General features: G+C 51.4%; 1 protein-coding gene and 1 long non-coding RNA gene across 2 annotated transcripts in view; one reads left to right on the top strand and one right to left on the bottom strand.

Annotated features, from left to right (window-relative positions):
* The window catches only part of KIF6 (kinesin family member 6), a 286,491-nt gene extending 271,909 nt beyond the window's left edge, over positions 1–14,582 (top strand). Inside the window, exons 19-22 of the mRNA XM_075338997.1 lie at positions 6,590–6,704; positions 7,058–7,224; positions 8,410–8,575; positions 14,035–14,582. Of these exons, the coding sequence (XP_075195112.1) occupies positions 6,590–6,704; positions 7,058–7,224; positions 8,410–8,575; positions 14,035–14,252 (666 nt within the window). The 3' untranslated portion in view covers positions 14,253–14,582. The remainder of the gene's footprint in view (positions 1–6,589; positions 6,705–7,057; positions 7,225–8,409; positions 8,576–14,034) is intronic.
* Positions 14,029–23,298, bottom strand: part of LOC142295885 (uncharacterized) — a 44,404-nt gene continuing 35,134 nt past the window's right edge. The window contains exons 4-5 of the long non-coding RNA XR_012751559.1: positions 16,444–16,493; positions 14,029–14,162 (exon numbers count right to left, since the gene is read on the bottom strand). This is a non-coding gene — a long non-coding RNA (uncharacterized LOC142295885). The remainder of the gene's footprint in view (positions 14,163–16,443; positions 16,494–23,298) is intronic.

The raw sequence follows: 23,298 nt of genomic DNA, 5'->3' as shown, positions 1-23,298 counted from the left end.
ACAGTTTTGGTTGCAGTTTTGGTTATGGTTTTGGTTGCAGTTTGGTTGCAGTTTTGGTTGCAGTTTTGGTTGCTGTTTGGTTGCAGTTTTGGTTGCAGTTTTGGTTGCAGTTTTGGTTGCTGTTTGGTTGCAGTTTTGGTTGCAGTTTTGGTTGCAGTTTTGGTTATGGTTTTGGTTGCAGTTTGGTTGCAGTTTTGGTTACGGTTTTGGTTGCAGTTTTGGTTGCAGTTTTGGTTGAAGTTTGGTTGCAGTTTGGTTGCAGTTTTGGTTGCAGTTTTGGTTGAAGTTTGGTTGCTGTTTGGGTTGCAGTTTGGTTGCAGTTTTGGTTGCAGTTTTGGTTGCAGTTTTGGTTGCAGTTTGGGTTGCAGTTTGGGTTGCAGTTTTGGTTGCAGTTTTGGTTACGGTTTTGGGTGAAGTTTGGTTGCAGTTTTGGTTATGGTTTTGGTTGCAGTTTTGGTTGCAGTTTGGGTTGCAGTTTTGGTTACGGTTTTGGTTGCAGTTTTGGTTATGGTTTTGGTTGCAGTTTTGGTTGCAGTTTGGGTTGCAGTTTGGGTTACGGTTTTGGTTGCAGTTTTGGTTACGGTTTTGGTTACAGTTTTGGTTGCAGTTTTGGTTGCAGTTTTGGTTGCAGTTTTGGTTGCAGTTTTGGTTGCAGTTTTGGTTGAAGTTTTGGTTGAAGTTTTGGTTGCAGTTTTGGTTGCAGTTTTGGTTGCAGTTTTGGTTGCAGTTTTGGTTACGGTTTTGGTTGCAGTTTGGTTGAAGTTTTGGTTGAAGTTTTGGTTGAAGTTTTGGTTGAAGTTTGGGTTGCTGTTTGGGTTGCAGTGTGTGCATGTAGCCTAGGCTGGAATCACACTTGTGCGTGTAAAATCGGTCCGAGTCTCATGCTAGAAAGTAGCATGAGCTCTGTTCACGCTATGATCAGTGTGCAATGCAACTGCAATGCTATTCTGTGATTTTTCAATTGATTGCAGTCCATGTGCAATCCGTGTTTGATGCGTATGTGATCCGTTTTTATTCTCAGCAGCTGTCATCTGCCATTCAGCTCTGCTACATGGCCGCTGACAGCAGACACAGACAGAGCCATGTAGCAGAGCTGAATAGCCGCTGACAGCAGACACAGACAGAGCCATGTAGCAGAGCTGAATGGCCGCTGACAGCAGACACAGACAGAGCCATGTAGCAGTGCTGAATGGCCGCTGACAGCAGACACAGACAGAGCCATGTAGCAGAGCTGAATGGCCGCTGACAGCAGACACTGACAGAGCCATGTAGCAGAGCTGAATGGCCGCTGACAGCAGACACTGACAGAGCCATGTAGCAGAGCTGAATAGCCGCTGACAGCAGACACAGACAGAGCCATGTAGCAGAGCTGAATAGCCGCTGACAGCAGACACAGACAGAGCCATGTAGTAGAGCTGAATAGCCGCTGACAGCAGACACAGACAGAGCCATGTAGCAGAGCTGAATGGCCGCTGACAGCAGACACAGACAGAGCCATGTAGCAGAGCTGAATAGCCGCTGACAGCAGACACAGACAGAGCCATGTAGTAGAGCTGAATAGCCGCTGACAGCAGACACAGACAGAGCCATGTAGCAGAGCTGAATAGCCGCTGACAGCAGACACAGACAGAGCCATGTAGCAGAGCTGAATAGCCGCTGACAGCAGACACAGACAGAGCCATGTAGCAGAGCTGAATGGCCGCTGACAGCAGCCACAGACAGAGCCGCATGATCAGAATGAAGTCGGATGAACGTCACCCGACTTCATTGTCATCCCACGGCTCTGTCTGTCTCACTGGTGACCGCAAATCCCCTGAGTGATTGAAGTGATCTGCGCTATCAGCGGTGCTGTCACTGAGGTTACCCGCAGCCACAGCTGAAGTCCTCCTGATGAGATCTGTGGCCGCGGGTAACCTGAGTGATGTCATCGCTGATAGCGCGACTCACTTCAGTTGCTGTGGGGAGCTCACAAAGAGCGGTCGTGGTCTGTGACTGCTCTCTGTCAGCTTCCGATGTAGCAGAGCTGAAAGCGTCGTGGGACCTCTGTGGATTACGTCGGACCTGGAAGGGTATTTTGGGACTTTAATAAAGTGGTGAAAGAGGGGTTTTTTTTGTCATTTATTACAAATAAAGGATTTTTTGGATGTGTGTGTTTATTTTCTTTAACTAACAGGTTAATCATGGAAGATATCTCGGGGAGACGCCTGTCATGATTAACCTAGGACTTGGTGGCAGCTATGGGCTGCTGCCATTAACTCCTTATTACCTTGATTGCCACCGCACCAGGGCAATTCGGGATGAGCCGGGTACAGTCCTGGGACTGTCGCATCTAATGGATTCGGCTATTCCAGGCGGCTGCAGGCTGATATTTTTAGGGTGGGGGGGCTCCCCATAACATGGAGCTCCTCATCCTGAGAATACCAGCCTTCAGCCGTGTGGCTTTACCCTGGCTGGTATCAAAATTGGGGGGGACTACACGTCTTTTTTTTTAATTAATTTTTTATTTATTGTACTGCATGATATAGACCTGCCCACCGGCGGCTGTGATTGGGTGCAGTGAGACAGCTATCACTCAGCGTGGGGGGCGTGTCTGACTGCAACCAAACATAGGCGCTGGTGGGCGGGGAAAGCAGGGAATACGAGATTGAATAATGAGCGGCCGGCTTTTTCAAAAGAGGAGAAGCCGCCGGAGCAGTGTGACAGCCGTGCAGCGCCGCGCCGGTGATCGGGGATCGGTGAGTATGAGAGAGGGGGGGAGGGATAGATCGACATGGACATAGAGAGAGATAGAGACATAGAGAGACCGACCGACAGAGAGAGAATAGAGACCGACTGACAGAGATAGAGATTGACAGACATTGTGAGACATCGTTCGTTTCCAGTGTTTTCTGAAACATGCGAGAAATGTATTTAGAAAATCGGATGTCACTAGGATGGTGAGTGCCGTCCCGTGACATCCGTTTATTTACACGCTCCCATAGACTTGCATTGGAGAGACTCGGGCGGGAAACTCTCCAAAACGCAGCAGGCTGAGATTTTTTTTCTCAGTCCGATTTGGACTGAGAAAAAAATCGCAGATGCGAGCTGAATCATTCACTAACATGTGTCCGATTCCAATGCGAGATTTTCTCCCATTGCTCTACTGCGAGAAACTCGCAAGTGTGACTGCGGCCTAAGGCTACAAACAAAATGTCATCATGGAAGGAATCTTCACTGGAGCAATCGCCGTCATCACGAATAAACTCTCCGGGGTATGGATCTTATAGAATGCTTCGTGCCTCGCCTACGTGTACTGTTCCCACTTATGTCTTATGGGTTTTCTATAATGGTTTTAATTAACCCTTTGTGCTGTCCCATCTCCCATCAAACTAAGGTCCAAATAAATCAATCCTTTTATCCGAACCAGAGAGAGTAAACCGCAACAAAATCTCATTGTGATGAATGTATTGCATGAAATGTGACGGTGACGCCCCCCCCCCCCCCCCATGTCAGGAGAACGTCATTGACATCTCCCGTACCAAAAAATGTCCGTAATCCTATAAAGACACACGAGTCGCCCCTCCCCCCTTCATTATGTAATAATCCAGCACTAACGTCCCCCATCCCGGTATATGTGTCCCCACGAGACCCTGACAGACGATCCTCGCGTTCGCAGCGTCCCGGCTCCTTTATGTGACATTTCCTTGTAGGATTTTCTCAAAGGTCATTGAGATAAACATTAATGATGGCGGCCGGTGCCAGCGTATTCAGGTGCCAACAAATCTGTAACCAAGAAAGACAAATAAGATTCCGGGATCAATACGATGCATCCGAGCACAGGACCCAGAATCAAGGACCGGTCAGAGGGCGACCTGGCGGGAGGACAATAATGATGAGCCACTGAGCTGGCCGAGACCCTGCAAACCTGAGACCCCTGCCGTGCAATCCACATGTTCGAAACCCCTTCCGTGCACCCTGCATGCCCAAGACCCCCGCCGTGCACCCCACATACCCAAGACCCCTCCGTGCACCCCACATACCCGAGACCCCTCCGTGCACCCCACATACCCGAGACCCCTCCGTGCACCCCACATACCCGAGACCCCTCCGTTCACCCCACATACCCGAGACCCCTCCGTTCACCCCACATACCCGAGACCCCTCCATGCACTACACATGCCCGAGACCCCCTCCATGCACTACACATGCCCGAGACCCCCTCCATGCACTCCACATGCCCGAGACCCCCTCCATGCACTCCACATGCCCGAGACCCCCTCCGTGCACCTCACATGCCCGAGACCCCCTCCATGCACTCCACATGCCTGAGACCCCCTCCGTACACCTCACATGCCTGAGACTCCCATCATGCACTTGACATGCCCGAGACCCCCGCCGTGCACCCTTCAAACCTGAGACCCCTGCCGTGCACTCCACATGCCCGAGACCCCCGCCATGCACCCCAAATACCCAAGACCCCTGCCGTGCACTCCACATGCCCGAGACTCCCGCCATGCACTCCACATGACCAAGACCACCGCCGTGCACCCTGCAAAACTGAGACCCCTACCTCCACATGCCCGACATCCCGCCATGCACCCTGCAAACCTGAGACCCGTGCCGTCCACTCCACATGCCCGAGACCCCCGCCATGCACCCCAAATTCCCAAGACCCCCGCCGTGCACCCCACATTTCCGAGACCTCCGCTGTGCACCCTGCGTGCCCAAGACCCCCGCCGTGCACCCCGCAGGCCCGAGACCCCCGCCGTGCACCCCACATACCCGAGACCCCCGCCGTTCACCCTGCATGCCCGAGACCTCTGCCGTGCGCCCCGCAGGCCCGAGACCCCCACTGTGCACCCTGAATGCCTGAGACCCCCCACAATGCACCCTGTATGCCCAAGACCCCACCCTGCATGCCGGAGACCCCCACGATGCACCCTGCATGGTCGAGACATCGCTGTGCACCCCACATGCCAGAGACCCCTGACGTAGACGCAGCATGCCCGAGACCTTCGCTGTGCTCCCTGCATGCCTGAGCCCCCCATTGTGCACCTTGTATGCCTGAGACCTCCATCATGCACCCCACATACCCGAGACCCCCGCCGTGCACCCCACAGGCTTGAGACCCCCGCTGTGCACCCTGCACTGTGCTGGAACAGATAGGACACAGGGATCCTCCAGGGATATTAGATATTTGGCGATCTTAATCCCTTCATTATTGAAGACCGCCGAATAGATATTAAGTACCAAGTCACACCACATCCAAGAAGTGCCCAGTGAGACCACCAGAGGCTAAAATGATAACGCGCAGGGTCCGGAGTACACGGCCCCAGCACCGAGGGCCACAGGGGGGAGATGGGGGACGATATGCTGAGAGTGGTACTGGGAGCAATGGCAGCAGATGAGGTTACTGAGGCCACGGTGGAATATGGAGCCCACCATGTGCTGCCCACCCTGTTATTGGAACACAACACATGGGAAACAGTGGGCACAACTACACCAAACATGTACTGGAAAATCCAGAATAATGGAATGAAGCAAGAGGAGTCCCTTGTTGCATGCAAAAAGTGTGAAAAAGTTTATTAATAACACAGAGAAATAATATTAAGAACACTTAAAACTGGGAAAGATCAAAGGGGTGATCCACCCATGAACAGTTTAGCACATCACCACTGAAACCTCATGGAATAATACAGATGGAATAAATCACATAGGCTCAAAAATAACAGTACCAGAGAACAGTATACAGCAATACATAGTCACCAAATGTAGGACTAACATAAATATGGTACAGATCAGAGAGAGCCAATACAATACCAGATGAGTAAATAGTGAGAGAGGAAGTGTGGGTGCGCCTGCCCCACGCGTTACGCCACAGGGTCCCCTGATGAAGCCACACATGGTGGCGTAACGCGTGGGGCAGGCGCACCCACACTTCCTCTCTCACTATTTACTCATCTGGTATTGTATTGGCTCTCTCTGATCTGTACCATATTTATGTTAGTCCTACATTTGGTGACTATGTATTGCTGTATACTGTTCTCTGGTACTGTTATTTTTGAGCCTATGTGATTTATTCCATCTGTATTATTCCATGAGGTTTCAGTGGTGATGTGCTAAACTGTTCATGGGTGGATCACCCCTTTGATCTTTCCCAGTTTTAAGTGTTCTTAATATTATTTCTCTGTGTTATTAATAAACTTTTTCACACTTTTTGCATGCAACAAGGGACTCCTCTTGCTTCATTCCATTATTCTGGATTTTCCAGTACATGTTTGGTGTAGTTGTGCCCACTCTTTCCCATGTGTTGTGTTCTATGTTTTATTTATGGGTTGGAGCACACTTCCATAATCTATTTATTCAAGGTGGTGCCGTCCCCATTTGTTTCTTGATCACCCTGTTATTGGGTCATCAGAGCTGACAATCTAATCTACAAACATCCCCTCTAACACGTAATGATGGGGTCCTGCTCACCCCCCTCTCTCCACAGGTCGCTCACCCCGGCTATGAAGACCACTGTGACCCACTTGCTTCCCAGATCTAGTTGATTCCTGCATCATTTAAAGGGACGGATCTCGACTTGTGACTTCTCTCTTCCCATTTACAGATCATCATGGAAGCCTGGGACAAGGGGCTGAACCCCAAAGGGAATGCCACGAACCCCAGTAACTGGGACTTCAGCAACTCCTTCTTCTTTGCTGGAACTGTCATCACTACGATAGGTAAATCCGCATTACGGGAGTCTGCAGGACTGGATATAAAGCTCCCCCTAGTGGTGACACAAAGAGCAGGACTGGTAATAAAATGCTCTGCCTACCCATAATGCACCACAGGGGTCACTGGGGGGAATCTGCTGAGTGACATGAGTGTGCCCCCACAATGCTCTGCGCCCGTACGCGCTGTCACAGTGATTTTGGCAAATTGAACCAAATTGTAACGTTTTGACATTTTGTATGACTTGGATAATGAAGGCGAGGCTTAAGAGTTAATCCCAAAAATTGCTTTCATTTTATTAACACATTAATTTCTGCATTGATTTTGCCGTTCTATAATATTTTTTCCGGTTTCCCGGCAGGTTACGGTAACTTGTACCCCAGCACAGTGGCCGGTCAGGTGTTCTGCGTCTTCTACGCGCTCTTCGGCATCCCGCTGAATGTGGCGTTTCTCAACCAGATCGGGAAAGGCCTGAACGCCCATCTGATCGCCCTGGGCAGGTGCTCGCAGGATCCGGACGGCTCAGGGGTAACTACATGTCCAAAATCTCAGTGTGTACACAGCTCTATAGGGGTCACACAGGTGTGTACCGGGCTCTATAGGGATCACACAGGTGTGTACAGGGCTCTATAGGGATCACACGGGTGTGTACACAGCTCTATAGGGACCACACAGGTGTATACAGGGCTCTATAGGGATCACACGGGTGTGTACAGGGCTCTATAGGGATCACACGGGTGTGTACATGGCTCTATAGGGATCACACGGGTGTGTACATGGCTCTATAGGGATCACACGGGTGTGTACATGGCTCTATAGGGATCACAGGTGTGTACATGGCTCTAGAGGGATCACACAGGTGTGTACATGGCTCTATAGGGATCACACAGGTGTGTACATGGCTCTATAGGGATCACACAGGTGTGTACATGGCTCTATAGGGATCACACAGGTGTGTACATGGCTCTATAGGGATCACACAGGTGTGTACATGGCTCTATAGGGATCACACAGGTGTGTGCAGGGCTCTATAGGGATCACACAGGTGTGTACAGGGCTCTATAGGGATCACACAGGTGTGTACACAGCTCTATAGCGATCGCACAGGTGTGTACACGGCTCTATAGGAATCACACAGGTGTGTAAAGGGTTCTATAGGGATCACACAGATGTGTACAGGGCTCTATAGCGATCGCACAGGTGTGTACAGGGCTCTATAGGGATCTCACAGGTGTGTATACGGGTCTATAGGGATTGCACAGGTTTGTAAACAGCTCTATAAGGATCACACAGGTGTGTACAGGGCTCTATAGGGATCACACAGGTGTGTACAGGGCTCTGTAGGTATCACACAAGTGTGTACAGGTCTATGTAGGGATCACACAGGTGTGTACAGGGCTCTATAGGGATCACACAGGTGTGTACACATCTCTATAGGGATTGCACAGGTGTGTACAGGGATCTATAGGGATCTCACTGGTGTGTACACGGCTCTATAGGGATTGCACAGGTGTGTACACAGCTCTATAGCGATCACACAGGTGTGTACAGGGCTCTATAGGAATAGCACAGGTGTGTACAGGGCTCTATAAAGGACCACACAGGTGTGTACGGGGCTCTATAGGGATCAAAAGATTGTACAGGTGTGTACATAGTGTGTGCTCCCACAATCAGCTGCCCCGAGCAATAGTGACCCTTGTCTCTGCCCTGCAGGTGATGAAGGTGATGATCATCGGCCTCTTCCTCACCACCGGCTCGCTGCTCTTCCTCGTCTTCCCCCCCATGATCTTCAGCTATGTGGAGGGCTGGAGCTACGGGGAGGGATTCTACTTCGCCTTCATCACTCTCAGCACCATCGGCTTTGGGGACTATGTACTAGGTAAATATCAGCAAAATCCGGATCTGATCACTAAAGGCAACTCCATCAGCGCAGCCAACTCCAAGGACAATCTAAGCGAGGAAGCATCTGCAGCTCTGGATATGATTGGAGTAATATGATTTGCAGCTCTGAATGTGATTGGAGTAATATGATTTGCAGCTTTTTATGTGATTGGAGTAATATGATTTGGAGCTCTGGATGTGATTGGAGTAATATGATTTGCAGCTTTAGATGTGATTGGAGTAATATGATTTGCAGCTCTGGATATGATTGGAGTAATAGGATTTGCATCTCTGGATGTGATTGGAGTAATATGATTTGTAGCTTTGGATGTGATTGAAGTAATAGGATTTGGATGTGATTGGAGTAATATGATATGCAGGTTTGGATGTGATTGGAGTAATATGATATGCAGGTTTTTATGTGATTAGAGTAATATGATTTGTAGCTCTAGATGTGATTGGAGTAATAAGATTTTCAGCTCTGCATGTGATTGGAGTAATAGGATTTTCAGCTCTGGATGTGATTGGAGTAATATGACTTGCAGCTCTGGATGTGATTGGAGTAATGTGATTTGCAACTCTGGATGTGATTGGAGTAATACTATTTCAAGCTCTGGATGTGATTGGAGTAATATGATTTGCAGCTTTGGATGTGATTGGAGTAATATGACTTGCAGCTCTGGGTGTGATTGGAATAATATGATTTGCAGCTTTTTATGTGATTGGAGTCATGATTTGCTGGTTTGGATGTGATTGGAGTAATATTATTTGCAGCTCTCTGTGTGATTAGAGTAAAGGCCGCTTTACACGCAACGACATCACTAAGGAGATGTCGTTGGGGTCACGGAATTCTTGACGCACATCCGGCCTCGTTAGCGATGTCGTTGCGTGTGACACGTACGAGCGACCGCTAATGATGTAAAATACCTTATCGTTGCTCGTTGACATTGCTCGTTCATTTCCCAAATATCGTTGCTGTTGCAGGACGCTGGTTGTTCCTCGTTCCTGCGGTAGCACACATCGCTCCGTGTGACACCTCGGGAACTAGGAACCTCTCCTTACCTGCGGCCGCCCGCAATGAGGAAGGAAGGAGGTGGGCGGGATGTTACATCCCACTCATCTCCGCCCCTCCGCTTCTATTGGGCAGCTGCTCAGTGACGTCGCTGTGACATCGAACGAACCGCCCCCGGTTCGCCGGTCACAGCTACATCGCTATGCAGATAAGTATGTGTGACGGGCCGAGCGATGTTGTGCGCCACAGGCCCATTTTGCCCGTGACGCACAACCGACAGGGGCGGATACGCACGCTAGCAATCTCGGTAACGATATCGCAGCGTGTAAAGCGGCCTTAATATGATTTGCTGCTTTTTATCTGATTGGAGTAATGTAATTCACAGGTTTGGATGTGATTGGAGTAATATGATTTGGAGCTTTGGATGTGATAGGAGTAATGTGATTTGCAGCTTTTCATGTGATTAGAGTAATATGATTTGCAGCTCTGGATGTGATTGGAGTAATATTATTTGGAGCTTTGGATATGATTGGAGTAATATGATTTGCAGCTCTGGATGTGATTGGAGTAATGTGATTTGCAGCTTTGTATGTGATTGGAGCAATGTGATTGTCAGGTTGGGACGTGATTGGAGTAATGTGATTTGCAGCTTTGTATATGATTGGAGTAATAGGATTTGCAGCTTTGGAGGTGATTGGAGTAATATGATTATGATTTGGATCTTTGGATGTGATTGGAGTAATATGCTTTGCAGCTCTGTATTTGATTGGAGTAATATGATTTGCTGCTTTGGATGTGATTGGAGTAATGTGATTTGCAGCTCTGGATGTGATTGAGTAATATGATTATTATTTGTCGCTTTGGATGTGATTGGAGTAATATGAATATGATTTGGAGCTTTGATGTGATTGGAGTAATATGATTTGCAGGTATGGATGTGATTGGAGTAATATGATTAGCCGGTATGGATGTGATTGGAGTAATATGACTTGGAGCTCTGGATGGGATTGGAGTAATGTGATTTGCAGCTCTGGATGTGATTGGAGTAATATGATTTGAAGCTTTGAATGTGATTGGAGTAATATGATTTGCAGCTCTGGATGTGATTGGAGTAATATGATTTGCAGGTGTGGATGTGATTGGAGTAATGTGATTTGTAGGTGTGGATGTGATTGGAGTAATGATTTGCAGCTCTGGATGTGATTGGAGTAATGTGATTTGCAGCTCTGGATGTGATTGGAGTAATGATTTGCAGCTCTGGATGTGATTGGAGTAATGTGATTTGCAGCTCTGGATGTGATTGGAGTAATATGATCCCAGTGACAGATGTCGGACCTGAGCGGGGCTGGTTTTCTGTGGGATAGGTTAGGGGTTTTATTGGTAACATTTTGGGTACATTACATTTATTGATCGCTCAGTGTGAGGCTCGGAGCTTGTGTTGTACTCGGAGGAATTGGGGTCATTGTCTAAAGTCTCCAAAAATGTGATTCAGCTGAAACTGGCTATGAAGGCGGATGCAGACCCTTTGGCCTCTGGCGTCTGTTCCGGGGTCTCCAGCTTTTTAGTCATCTGCACTTGAGAGCTAAAGAGATGAATAAAATGACGGGACGTCCCCGGAGGAGCGCGGCACAGAACAGAGCGCGGCACAGAACAGAGCGCGGCACAGAACAGAGCGCGGCACAGAACAGAGCGCGGCACAGAACACAGCGCGGCACAGAACAGAGCGCGGCACAGAACAGAGCGCCCCCATCGCCTCATTATAGTCGGTGCTTCCGTCTGAATTGCGGCTTTTGGGAATTTACATGAAATCCACACGGTGGTCTCGGCAGGGGGCACAGGATTAATGTGAACCAAGGCTTATTCTGATGGATGTTTGGGAGGTAAAATTCAATAAACCACCGTTCGCTCGCGCCCCCCCCCTCCGGTGCCAGAGCTCGCACTCCCCCTCCTCCGGTGCCAGAGCTCGCACTCCCCCTCCTCCGGTGCCAGAGCTCGCACTCCCCCTCCTCCGGTGCCAGAGCTCGCACTCCCCCTCCTCCGGTGCCAGAGCTCGCACTCCCCCTCCTCCGGTGTCAGAGCCCGCAGCCCCCCGCCTCCGGTGCCAGGGCTCGCACTCCCCCTCCTCCGGTGCCAGAGCCCGCACCCCCCCCGCTCCGGTGCCAGGGCTCGCACTCCCCCTCCTCCGGTGCCAGAGCTCGCACTCCCCCTCCTCCGGTGTCAGAGCCCGCAGCCCCCCGCCTCCGGTGCCAGGGCTCGCACTCCCCCTCCTCCGGTGCCAGAGCCCGCACCCCCCCCCCCGCTCCGGTGCCAGGGCGAGCACTCCCAGTGCACAGTAATGGAGTACAGTACACCGGTGGGAAGGAGGCCGCCGGGGCTCGGAGGACACTTGGATGCAAAGATATTTTTTTACAGGACTGAAGCCAAAACACTAAATAAAGTGATTTGCAAAGTTCAATAAGTTTCAATCCTGGAGAAAAGCGGCACAAAAATGTGAGTGTGAACACTGTGCAATGTATGTGTGGCCGAACCGGAGGCGGAGAATGTGAGTGTGAATACTGTGCAATGTATGTGTGGCCGAACCGGAGGCGGAGAACGTGAGTGTGAACACTGTGCAATGTATGTATGGCCGAACCGGAGGCGGAGAACGTGAGTGTGAACACTGTGCAATGTATGTATGGCCGAACCGGAGGCGGAGAATGTGAGTGTGAACACTGTGCAATGTATGTGTGGCCGAACCGGAGGCGGAGAATGTGAGTGTGAACACTGTGCAATGTATGTGTGGCCGAACCGGAGGCGGAGAATGTGAGTGTGAACTCTGTGCAATGTATGTATGGCCGAACCGGAGGCGGAGAATGTGAGTGTGAACACTGTGCAATGTATGTATGGCCGAACCGGAGGCGGAGAATGTGAGTGTGAACACTGTGCAATGTATGTGTGGCCGAACCGGAGGCGGAGAATGTGAGTGTGAACACTGTGCAATGTATGTATGGCCGAACCGGAGGCGGAGAACGTGAGTGTGAACACTGTGCAATGTATGTGTGGCCGAACCGGAGGCGGAGAACGTGAGTGTGAACACTGTGCAATGTATGTGTGGCCGAACCGGAGGCGGAGAACGTGAGTGTGAACACTGTGCAATGTATGTGTGGCCGAACCGGAGGCGGAGAACGTGAGTGTGAACACTGTGCAATGTATGTATGGCCGAACCGGAGGCGGAGAATGTGAGTGTGAAGACTGTGCAATGTATGTGTGGCCGAACCGGAGGCGGAGAACGTGAGTGTGAACACTGTGCAATGTATGTGTGGCCGAACCGGAGGCGGAGAACGTGAGTGTGAACACTGTGCAATGTATGTGTGGCCGAACCGGAGGCGGAGAACGTGAGTGTGAACACTGTGCAATGTATGTATGGCCGAACCGGAGGCGGAGAATGTCTGTTAACACTGTGCAATGTATGTGTGGCCGAACCGGAGGCGGAGAACGTGAGTGTGAACACTGTGCAATGTATGTGTGGCCGAACCGGAGGCGGAGAATGTGAGTGTGAACACTGTGCAATGTATGTGTGGCCGAACCGGAGGCGGAGAATGTGAGTGTGAACACTGTGCAATGTATGTGTGGCCGAACCGGAGGCGGAGAACGTGAGTGTGAATACTGTGCAATGTATGTATGGCCGAACCGGAGGCGGAGAATGTGAGTGTGAATACTGTGCAATGTATGTGTGGCCGAACCGGAGGCGGAGAATGTGAGTGTGAATACTGTGCAATGTATGTGTGGCCGAACCGGAGGCGGAGAATGTGAGTGTGAACACTGTGCAATGTATGTGTGGCCGAACCGGAGGCGGAGAACGTGAGTGTGAATACTGTGCAATGTATGTATGGCCGAACCGGAGGCGGAGAATGTGAGTGTGAACACTGTGCAATGTATGTATGGCCGAACCGGAGGCGGAGAATGTGAGTGTGAACACTGTGCAATGTATGTATGGCCGAACCGGAGGCGGAGAACGTGAGTGTGAATACTGTGCAATGTATGTATGGCCGAACCGGAGGCGGAGAATGTGAGTGTGAACACTGTGCAATGTATGTCTGGCCGAACCAGAGGCGGAGAACGTGAGTGTGAACACTGTGCAATGTATGTGTGGCCGAACCGGAGGCGGAGAATGTCTGTGAACACTGTGCAATGTATGTATGGCCGAACCGGAGGCGGAGAATGTGAGTGTGAACACTGTGCAATGTATGTGTGGCCGAACCGGAGGCAGAGAATGTGAAATAGTCATAGCACAAATCACTACTGGATGTAACTGGGGTAGAAGACGTTATATGAGGTACATAGACCCCAGCAGTTGTGGATGCAGGTTTGGTGGTGACTGGAGTCAGGATGTGATGTCCTTATTGTGCACGTCGCGTGGATAAATCCGGTGCGATGATAAATATGTTTATTAATGTCGTTCCCAGGAACCGACCCCAACAAGCACTACATCTCCATCTACCGGAGCCTGGCGGCGCTGTGGATCATCTTCGGCCTGGCCTGGCTCGCCATGGTGTTTAATCTGGCGGCGGAGATGGTGGAGAGGCTGATCCATCTGAGGATACAAAAGACTCACGTCATGGCGGAGGAGGCGGCCGTGCAGAAAACGGAGGAGCGCAGCGTCCAGCGCAGGGTGGAGATCTAGGGCCAGAAGAATGGAGGCACAGGAGCACCGCGGACACAGAGATGGGCCCCTGTGAAAAGACAGTATATGGGCCCCTGTAACAGGACAGTATATGGGCCCCTGTAACAGGACAGTATATGGGCCCCTGTGAAAAGACAGTATATGGGGCCCAGTATAAGGACAATATATAGGCCCCTGTAACAGGACAGTATTTCGGCCCCTGTGAGAGGACAATAAATGGGCCCCTGTGAAAAGACAATATATGGGCCCCTGTGAAAGGACAGTATATGGGCCCCTGTGCGAGGACAGTATATGGGCCCCTGTGCGAGGACAGTATATGGGCCCCTGTGCGAGGACAGTATATGGGCCCCTGTGCGAGGACAGTATATGGGCCCCTGTGCGAGGACAGTATATGGGCCCCTGTGCGAGGACAGTATATGGGCCCCTGTGCGAGGACAGTATATGGGCCCCTGTGCGAGGACAGTATATGGGCCCCTGTGCGAGGACAGTATATGGGCCCCTGTGCGAGGACAGTATATGGGCCCCTGTGCGAGGACAGTATATGGGCCCCTGTGCGAGGACAGTATATGGGCCCCTGTGCGAGGACAGTATATGGGCCCCTGTGCGAGGACAGTATATGGGCCCCTGTGCGAGGACAGTATATGGGCCCCTGTGCGAGGACAGTATATGGGCCCCTGTGCGAGGACAGTATATGGGCCCCTGTGCGAGGACAGTATATGGGCCCCTGTGCGAGGACAGTATATGGGCCCCTGTGCGAGGACAGTATATGGGCCCCTGTGCGAGGACAGTATATGGGCCCCTGTGCGAGGACAGTATATGGGCCCCTGTGCGAGGACAGTATATGGGCCCCTGTGCGAGGACAGTATATGGGCCCCTGTGACAGGACAGTATATGGGCCCCTGTGACAGGACAGTATATGGGCCCCTGTAACAGGACAATAAATGGGCCCCTGTGCAAGGACAGTATATGGGTCCCTGTGCGAGGACAGTATATGGGCCCCTGTAACAGGACAGTATATGGGTCCCTGTGCGAGGACAGTATATGGGCCCCTGTAACAGGACAGTATATGGGCCCCTGTAACAGGACAGTATATGGGCCCCTGTAACAGGACAGTATATGGCCCCTGTGCAAGAACAGTATATGGGCCCCTGTGAAAGAACAGTATATGGGCCCCTGTGCGAGGACAGTATATGGGCCCCTGTGCGAGGACAGTATATGGGCCCCTGTGAGAGGACAGTATATGGGCCCCTGTGAGAGGACAGTATATGGGCCCCTGTGAGAGGACAGTATATGGGCCCCTGTGAGAGGACAGTATATGGCCCCTGTGAGAGGACAGTATATGGCCCCTGTGAGAGGACAGTATATGGCCCCTGTGAGAGGACAGTATATGGCCCCTGTGAGAGGACAGTATATGGGCCCCTGTGAGAGGACAGTATATGGGCCCCTGTGCAAGGACAGTATATGGGCCCCTGTGCAAGGACAGTATATGGGCCCCTGTGCAAGGACAGTATATGGGCCCCTGTGCAAGGACAGTATATGGGCCCTGTGAGCAGACAGTATATGGGCCCCTGTGAGAGGACAGTATATGGGCCCCTGTGACAGGACAGTATATGGGCCCCTGTGACAGGACAGTATATGGGCCCCTGTGACAGGACAGTATATGGGCCCCTGTGACAGGACAGTATATGGGCCCCTGTGACAGGACAGTATATGGGCCCCTGTGACAGGACAGTATATGGGCCCCTGTGACAGGACAGTATATGGGCCCCTGTGACAGGACAGTATATGGGCCCCTGTGACAGGACAGTATATGGGCCCCTGTGAAAGGACAGTATATGGGCCCCTGTGAAAGGACAGTATATGGGCCCCTGTGAAAGGACAGTATATGGCCCCTGTGAAAGGACAGTATATGGGCCCCTGTGCAAGGAAAGTATATGGGCCCTTTGCAGCCCAGGAGCCCATCATAATGATTTTGGGCAAACATCTCTTAAAGGGACCCCGTCACCAGAGAAGGAACACTCACCAAGAGGTCCCATGACCCCCCCCCCCCATGAAGCCCCTGGGGGTCGCCCGCAGATCTGTATATAATGCTGGTGTTACTCTATAGAGCTCTGCACAGATCTGACAATCTGAAGGGGCAGAAGCGGGAAATCTGTGGAATCTGTGACCCTCGGACCGTACGATGATTTACCTGAGGCAGTTTTTCAGGGTCGCTCCGTCCACCAGATGGCGCTGCTCCAGCTGAGGATAATAAAGGCAGAAATTCAACAGATAATCCTAAAAACGAAATTCATTTATTCTTGATACATCTCACACTTTACTGTCAGTGAACAGATCCATATTTATACGTAGCGGCTCACAGCTGAGGGTTTGGTACAATGTATCCAGTCTGCACAGTCCTCTCTTCTGTCCACAAAGCTTCTCCATACTGTTACATTGTTACATTGTAACGCCCGACCACATATGATAGGATTTCCAGCCACAGAAACAAAGTCTCAGGAGAGAGGAGTGATTTGTGCTGATTACTGATGGGTGAATAGTGAAATATTCAGCTTTGGATTATTCATGCATTTATCACGAATAGTGAATCTAAAATTCTCAAATAATTTCCGTGTGGACCCTCCCAGGACGTCTGCTTTATCTTGTCTGATTATCACAAATAGAAACTCCCCCACGACATTTTATTTTATTATTTAAATAAATAATTCAAAAAACAACGTGGGTCCCTGTTTATTTTTGATAACCAGCACAGATAATGCAGACAGCTGGGGCTGGTAATATCAGGCTGGGGAGGTCCATGGTTATTGGGTCCTCCCCAGCTAAAAATAGCAGCACGCAGCCACCCCACAATTGTTGAATCTATTAGATGCACCAATTGTGGCGCTTTACCCTGCTCATCTCATTGCCCTGATGTGGTAATATATGGGGTTGATATCAGCTGTTACTTGTCAAAAATCACAGCTGCCATGAAGCCATGGGTGTGTAATACAAATGAGTCTATGAGACCCTTCCCCATTACCAACCCTAACCCTGTAAGTAAAAAGAAAGAAAAACACAAAAATCCTTCATTTTAAATAGTAGTAAAAAAAAACCTATACCCTCTTTCACCAATTTATTAACTCCCAAAACACCCCCACAGGTCCGACCTAATCCACACAACGCCCTCGGCTCTGCTACATCCAGATTCTGCAGTGATGGAAAATGGACTGATCACTGCACTCCTGGGACACAGTGAGGGCAGCGGGGGGGCCCCGGCAGTGAGGGCAGCGGGGAGGGGGGTTGGAAGAGCGGTGACGTCAGTAAGGTCACCAAAATTCACAACATAGTGCCAAGTGTGACCACCGCTGAACCCGCTGCTGGATTGCCGAACTGTGGGACACAGCGACACAGTGCTCCCGCAGTTAAGTTACCAGAGGTCACACTTAGGGGCTCCCCCACGGCCACAATATAGTCATTCACTGAGAGAAAGCAGAGATGATGAAAATGGTGAAGAATGGTGAAAACTGCAAAACTGACACCAAACAATCTGAATAGACGGCGGCGGGGGTCTCTCCTGCTGCTCCGGGTCTTTAGATCTGTAGAAACCAATAAACTCCAGCAACCCTCCTTCCTCCTGTTACCTGGGAGAGAGGGAAGGGTTAAACAGGAGCAGCCGCAGCTAAATGGAAAGGTAAAGCTGCAATCTCCTGCCAGATATGAGCCGAGCAAAGATTGCTGGACACCGACTAATCCCGAAATATCTGTCCTCAGCACATTCATTACAACTATACACCCAGCACTGAACCCCCAACGCACCAATAAAGGAGGTGACCCCGAAAGAGGAGATGGCACAACCTGCAGAGACTCCCCCCAAAGAGGAGACGGCACAGCCTGCAGAGACCCCCAAAAGAGGCGACACCGACCAACATCACAACCTGCAGAAAGTCCCCCGAAAGAGAAGACATGGGGCGACGGCACAACCTGCAGAGACCCCCGAAAGTGGCGACACCGACCAACATCACAAACTGCAGAGAGTCCCCCGAAAGAGAAGACACCAACCGACGGCACAACCTGCAGACCCCTGAAAGAGAAGGCACGGGCTGACGGCACAACCTGCAGACCCCTGAAAGAGAAGGCACGGGGTGACGGCACAACCTGCAGACCCCTGAAAGAGAAGACACGGGGCGACGGCACAACCTGCAGAGAGACCCCCGAAAGAGAAGACACGGGGCGACGGCACAACCTGCAGAGAGACCCCCGAAAGAGAAGACACGGGGCGACGGCACAACCTGCAGAGAGACCCCCGAAAGAGAAGACACGGGGCGACGGCACAACCTGCAGAGAGACCCCTGAAAGAGAAGACACGGGGCGACGGCACAACCTGCAGAGAGACCCCTGAAAGAGAAGACACGGGGCGACGGCACAACCTGCAGAGAGACCCCTGAAAGAGAAGACACGGGGCGACGGCACAACCTGCAGAGAGACCCCTGAAAGAGAAGACACGGGGCGACGGCACAACCTGCAGAGAGACCCCTGAAAGAGAAGACACGGGGCGACGGCACAACCTGCAGAGAGTCCCCCGAAAGAGAAGACACGGGGTGACGGCACAACCTGCAGAGAGACCACCGAAAGAGAAGAGACGGGGCGACGGCACAACCTGCAGAGAGTCCCCCGAAAGAGAAGACACGGGGCGACGGCACAACCTGCAGAGAGACCCCTGAAAGAGAAGACACGGGGCGACGGCACAACCTGCAGAGAGTCCCCCGAAAGAGAAGACACGGGGTGACGGCACAACCTGCAGAGAGACCACCGAAAGAGAAGAGACGGGGCGACGGCACAACCTGCAGAGAGACCACCGAAAGAGAAGAGACGGGGTGACGGCACAACCTGCAGAGAGACCCCTGAAAGAGAAGACACGGGGCGACGGCACAACCTGCAGAGAGACCCCTGAAAGAGAAGACACGGGGCGACGGCACAACCTGCAGAGAGACCACCGAAAGAGAAGACACGGGGCGATGGCACAACCTGCAGAGAGACCCCCGAAAGAGAAGGCACGGGGTGAAGGCACAACCTGCAGAGAGTCCCCCGAAAGAGAAGAGACGGGGTGACGGCACAACCTGCAGAGAGACCCCCGAAAGAGAAGGCACGGGGTGAAGGCACAACCTGCAGAGAGTCCCCCGAAAGAGAAGAGACGGGGTGACGGCACAACCTGCAGAGAGTCCCCCGAAAGAGAAGGCACGAGGTGAAGGCACAACCTGCAGAGAGACCACCGAAAGAGAAGACACGGGGTGAAGGCACAACCTGCAGAGAGTCCCCCGAAAGAGAAGACACGGGGTGATGGCACAACCTGCAGAGAGTCCCCCGAAAGAGAAGACACGGGGTGATGGCACAACCTGCAGAGAGTCCCCCGAAAGAGAAGACACGGGGTGAAGGCACAACCTGCAGAGAGTCCCCCGAAAGAGAAGACACGGGGTGAAGGCACAACCTGCAGATTACCGCTGAAATGAGGCCACACAGTGCTCCTTACCCTGGTGATGTGTGGACGAGGCTGGGAAGAGGCGGTGACTTCAGTAACAGTTGTGTTATGGTCCCATGTTTTGCGCCACATACGTGTGTCCCTGCACATTGGCGCTGATTACCGGGACCACCTCTCGCTGTATATAAGCAGGATGCAGAGTTTACAGAAGCAGAAGAGGGGATAAGAGGATGACGCTCCCCAGACTCCTCCAGAAAACATCCAACCCTGCTGCAAACACCGGATTCCTGCAACCTCACATTCCAGAAGAGAAACCGCGAGCAGAGGACAACCGGACACAAAATACCAACATGTTCTAGTGACAACGAATGACCAGTGAATGCTCCATTGTAGTAACTAGTGATGAGCGGGCACTACCATGCTCAGGTGTTCAGTACTGGTAACTAGTGATGAGCGGGCACTACCATGCTCAGGTGTTCAGTACTGGTAACTAGTGATGAGCGGGCACTATCATGCTCGGGTGCTCAGTACTGGTAACTAGTGATGAGCGGGCACTACCATGCTCAGGTGTTCAGTACTGGTAACTAGTGATGAGCGGGCACTACCATGCTCAGGTGTTCAGTACTGGTAACTAGTGATGAGCGGGCACTATCATGCTCAGGTGCACAGTACTGGTAACTAGTGATGAGCGGGCACTACCATGCTCGGGGGCTCAGTACTGGTAACTAGTGATGAGCGGGCACTATCATGCTCAGGTGCACAGTACTGGTAACTAGTGATGAGCGGGCACTACCATGCTCGGGTGCTCAGTATTGGTAACTAGTGATGAGCGGGCACTATCATGCTCAGGTGCACAGTACTGGTAACTAGTGATGAGCGGGCACTACCATGCTCGGGTGCTCAGTACTGGTAACTAGTGATGAGCGGGCACTACCATGCTCGGGTGCTCAGTACTGGTAACTAGTGATGAGCGAGCACTACCATGCTCGGGTGCTCAGTACTGGTAACTAGTGATGAGCGGGCACTACCATGCTCGGGTGCTCAGTACTGTTAACTAGTGATGAGCGGGCACTACCATGCTCGGGTGCTCAGTACTGGTAACTAGTGATGAGCGGGCACTACCATGCTCGGGTGCTCAGTACTGGTAACTAGTGATGAGCGGGCACTACCATGCTCGGGTGCTCAGTACTGGTAACTAGTGATGAGTGGGCACTACCATGCTCGGGTGCTCAGTACTCGTAACTAGTGATGAGCGGGCACTACCATGCTCGGGTGCTCTGTACTGGTAACTAGTGATGAGCGGGCACTACCATGCTCGGGTGCTCAGTACTGGTAACTAGTGATGAGCGGGCACTACCATGCTCAGGTGCTCAGTACTGGTAACTAGTGATGAGCGAGCACTACCATGCTCGGGTGCTCAGTACTGGTAACTAGTGATGAGCGGGCACTACCATGCTCAGGTGCTCTGTACTTGTAACTAGTGATGAGTGGGCACTACCATGCTCGGGTACTTAGTACTGGTAACTAGTGATGAGCGGGCACTACCATGCTCGGGTGCTCAGTACTGGTAACTAGTGATGAGCGGGCACTACCATGCTCGGGTGCTCAGTACTGGTAACTAGTGATGAGCGGGCACTACCATGCTCAGGTGCTCAGTACTGGTAACTAGTGATGAGCGGACACTACCATGCTCGGGTGCTCAGTACTGGTAACTAGTGATGAGCGGGCACTACCATGCTCGGGTGCTCAGTACTGGTAACTAGTGATGAGCGGGCACTACCATGCTCGGCTGCTCCATTGTAGTAATTAGTAATGAGTGGGGACTACCATGCTCGGGTGCTCAGTACTAGGAATTGCTAACATGTTACACTCATACTAACTGGTGGACTGGCCTTGGTTTTTTTGCTAGTGGTGGCTGCAGACAGGATCTTATCATGTATCTCTGTATACAGGGAGCTCCCCCTAGTGGTGGCTGCAGACAGGATCTTATCATGTATCTCTGTATACAGGGAGCTCCCCCTAGTGGTGACTGCAGACAGGATCTTATCATGTATCTCTGTATACAGGGAGCTCCCCCTAGTGGTGGCTGCAGACAGGATCTTATCATGTATCTCTGTATACAGGGAGCTCCCCCTAGTGGTGACTGCAGACAGGATCTTATCATGTATCTCTGTATACAGGGAGCTCCCCCTAGTGGTGGCTGCAGACAGGATCTTATCATGTATCTCTGTATACAGGGAGCTCCCCCTAGTGGTGACTGCAGACAGGATCTTATCATGTATCTCTGTATACAGGGAGCTCCCCCTAGTGGTGGCTGCAAACAGGATCTTATCATGTATCTCTGTATACAGGGAGCTCCCCCTAGTGGTGGCTGCAGACAGGATCTTATCATGTATCTCTGTATACAGGGAGCTCCCCCTAGTGGTGGCTGCAGACAGGATCTTATCATGTATCTCTGTATACAGGGAGCTCCCCCTAGTGGTGACCGCAGACAGGATCTTATCATGTATCTCTGTATACAGGGAGCTCCCCCTAGTGGTGACTGCAGACAGGATGTTATCATGTATCTCTGTATACAGGGAGCTCCCCCTAGTGGTGACTGCAGACAGGATCTTATCATGTATCTCTGTATACAGGGAGCTCCCCCTAGTGGTGGCTGCAAACAGGATCTTATCATGTATCTCTGTATACAGGGAGCTCCCCTTAGTGGTGGCTGCAGACAGGATCTTATCATGTATCTCTGTATACAGGGAGCTCCCCCTAGTGGTGGCTGCAGACAGGATCTTATCATGTATCTCTGTATACAGGGAGCTCCCCCTAGTGGTGACCGCAGACAGGATCTTATCATGTATCTCTGTATACAGGGAGCTCCACCTAGTGGTGACTGCAGACAGGATGTTATCATGTATCTGTATACAGGGAGCTCCCTCTAGTGGTGACTGCAGACAGGATCTTATCATGTATCTGTATACAGGGAGCTCCCTCTAGTGGTGGCTGCAGACAGGATCTTATCATGTATCTCTGTATACAGGGAGCTCCCCCTAGTGGTGACTGCAGACAGGATGTTATCATGTATCTGTATACAGGGAGCTCCGCCTAGTGGTAGCTGCAGACAGGATGTTATCATGTATCTCTGTATACAGGGAGCTCCGCCTAGTGGTGACTGCAGACAGGATCTTATCATGTATCTCTGTATACAGGGAGCTCCCCCTAGTGGTGGCTGCAGACAGGATCTTATGTATCTGTATACAGGGAGCTCCCCCTAGTGGTGACTGCAGACAGGATCTTATCATGTATCTCTGTATACAGGGAGCTCCCCCTAGTGGTGGCTGCAGGCAGGATGTTATCATGTATCTGTATACAGGGAGCTCCCTCTAGTGGTGGCTGCAGACAGGATCTTATCATGTATCTGTATACAGGGAGCTCCCTCTAGTGGTGACTGCAGACAGGATCTTATCATGTATCTCTGTATAAAGGGAGCTCCCCCTAGTGGTGACCGCAGACAGGATCTTATCATGTATCTCTGTATACAGGGAGCTCCCCCTAGTGGTGACTGCAGACAGGATGTTATCATGTATCTGTATACAGGGA

This window comes from Anomaloglossus baeobatrachus, chromosome 3 (genome assembly GCF_048569485.1).
Source record: "Anomaloglossus baeobatrachus isolate aAnoBae1 chromosome 3, aAnoBae1.hap1, whole genome shotgun sequence".
NCBI classification, from domain to species: domain Eukaryota; kingdom Metazoa; phylum Chordata; class Amphibia; order Anura; family Aromobatidae; genus Anomaloglossus; species Anomaloglossus baeobatrachus.
Note: the sequence above shows the minus strand (reverse complement) of the source record. Positions and strands in the feature narration are given on the sequence as shown.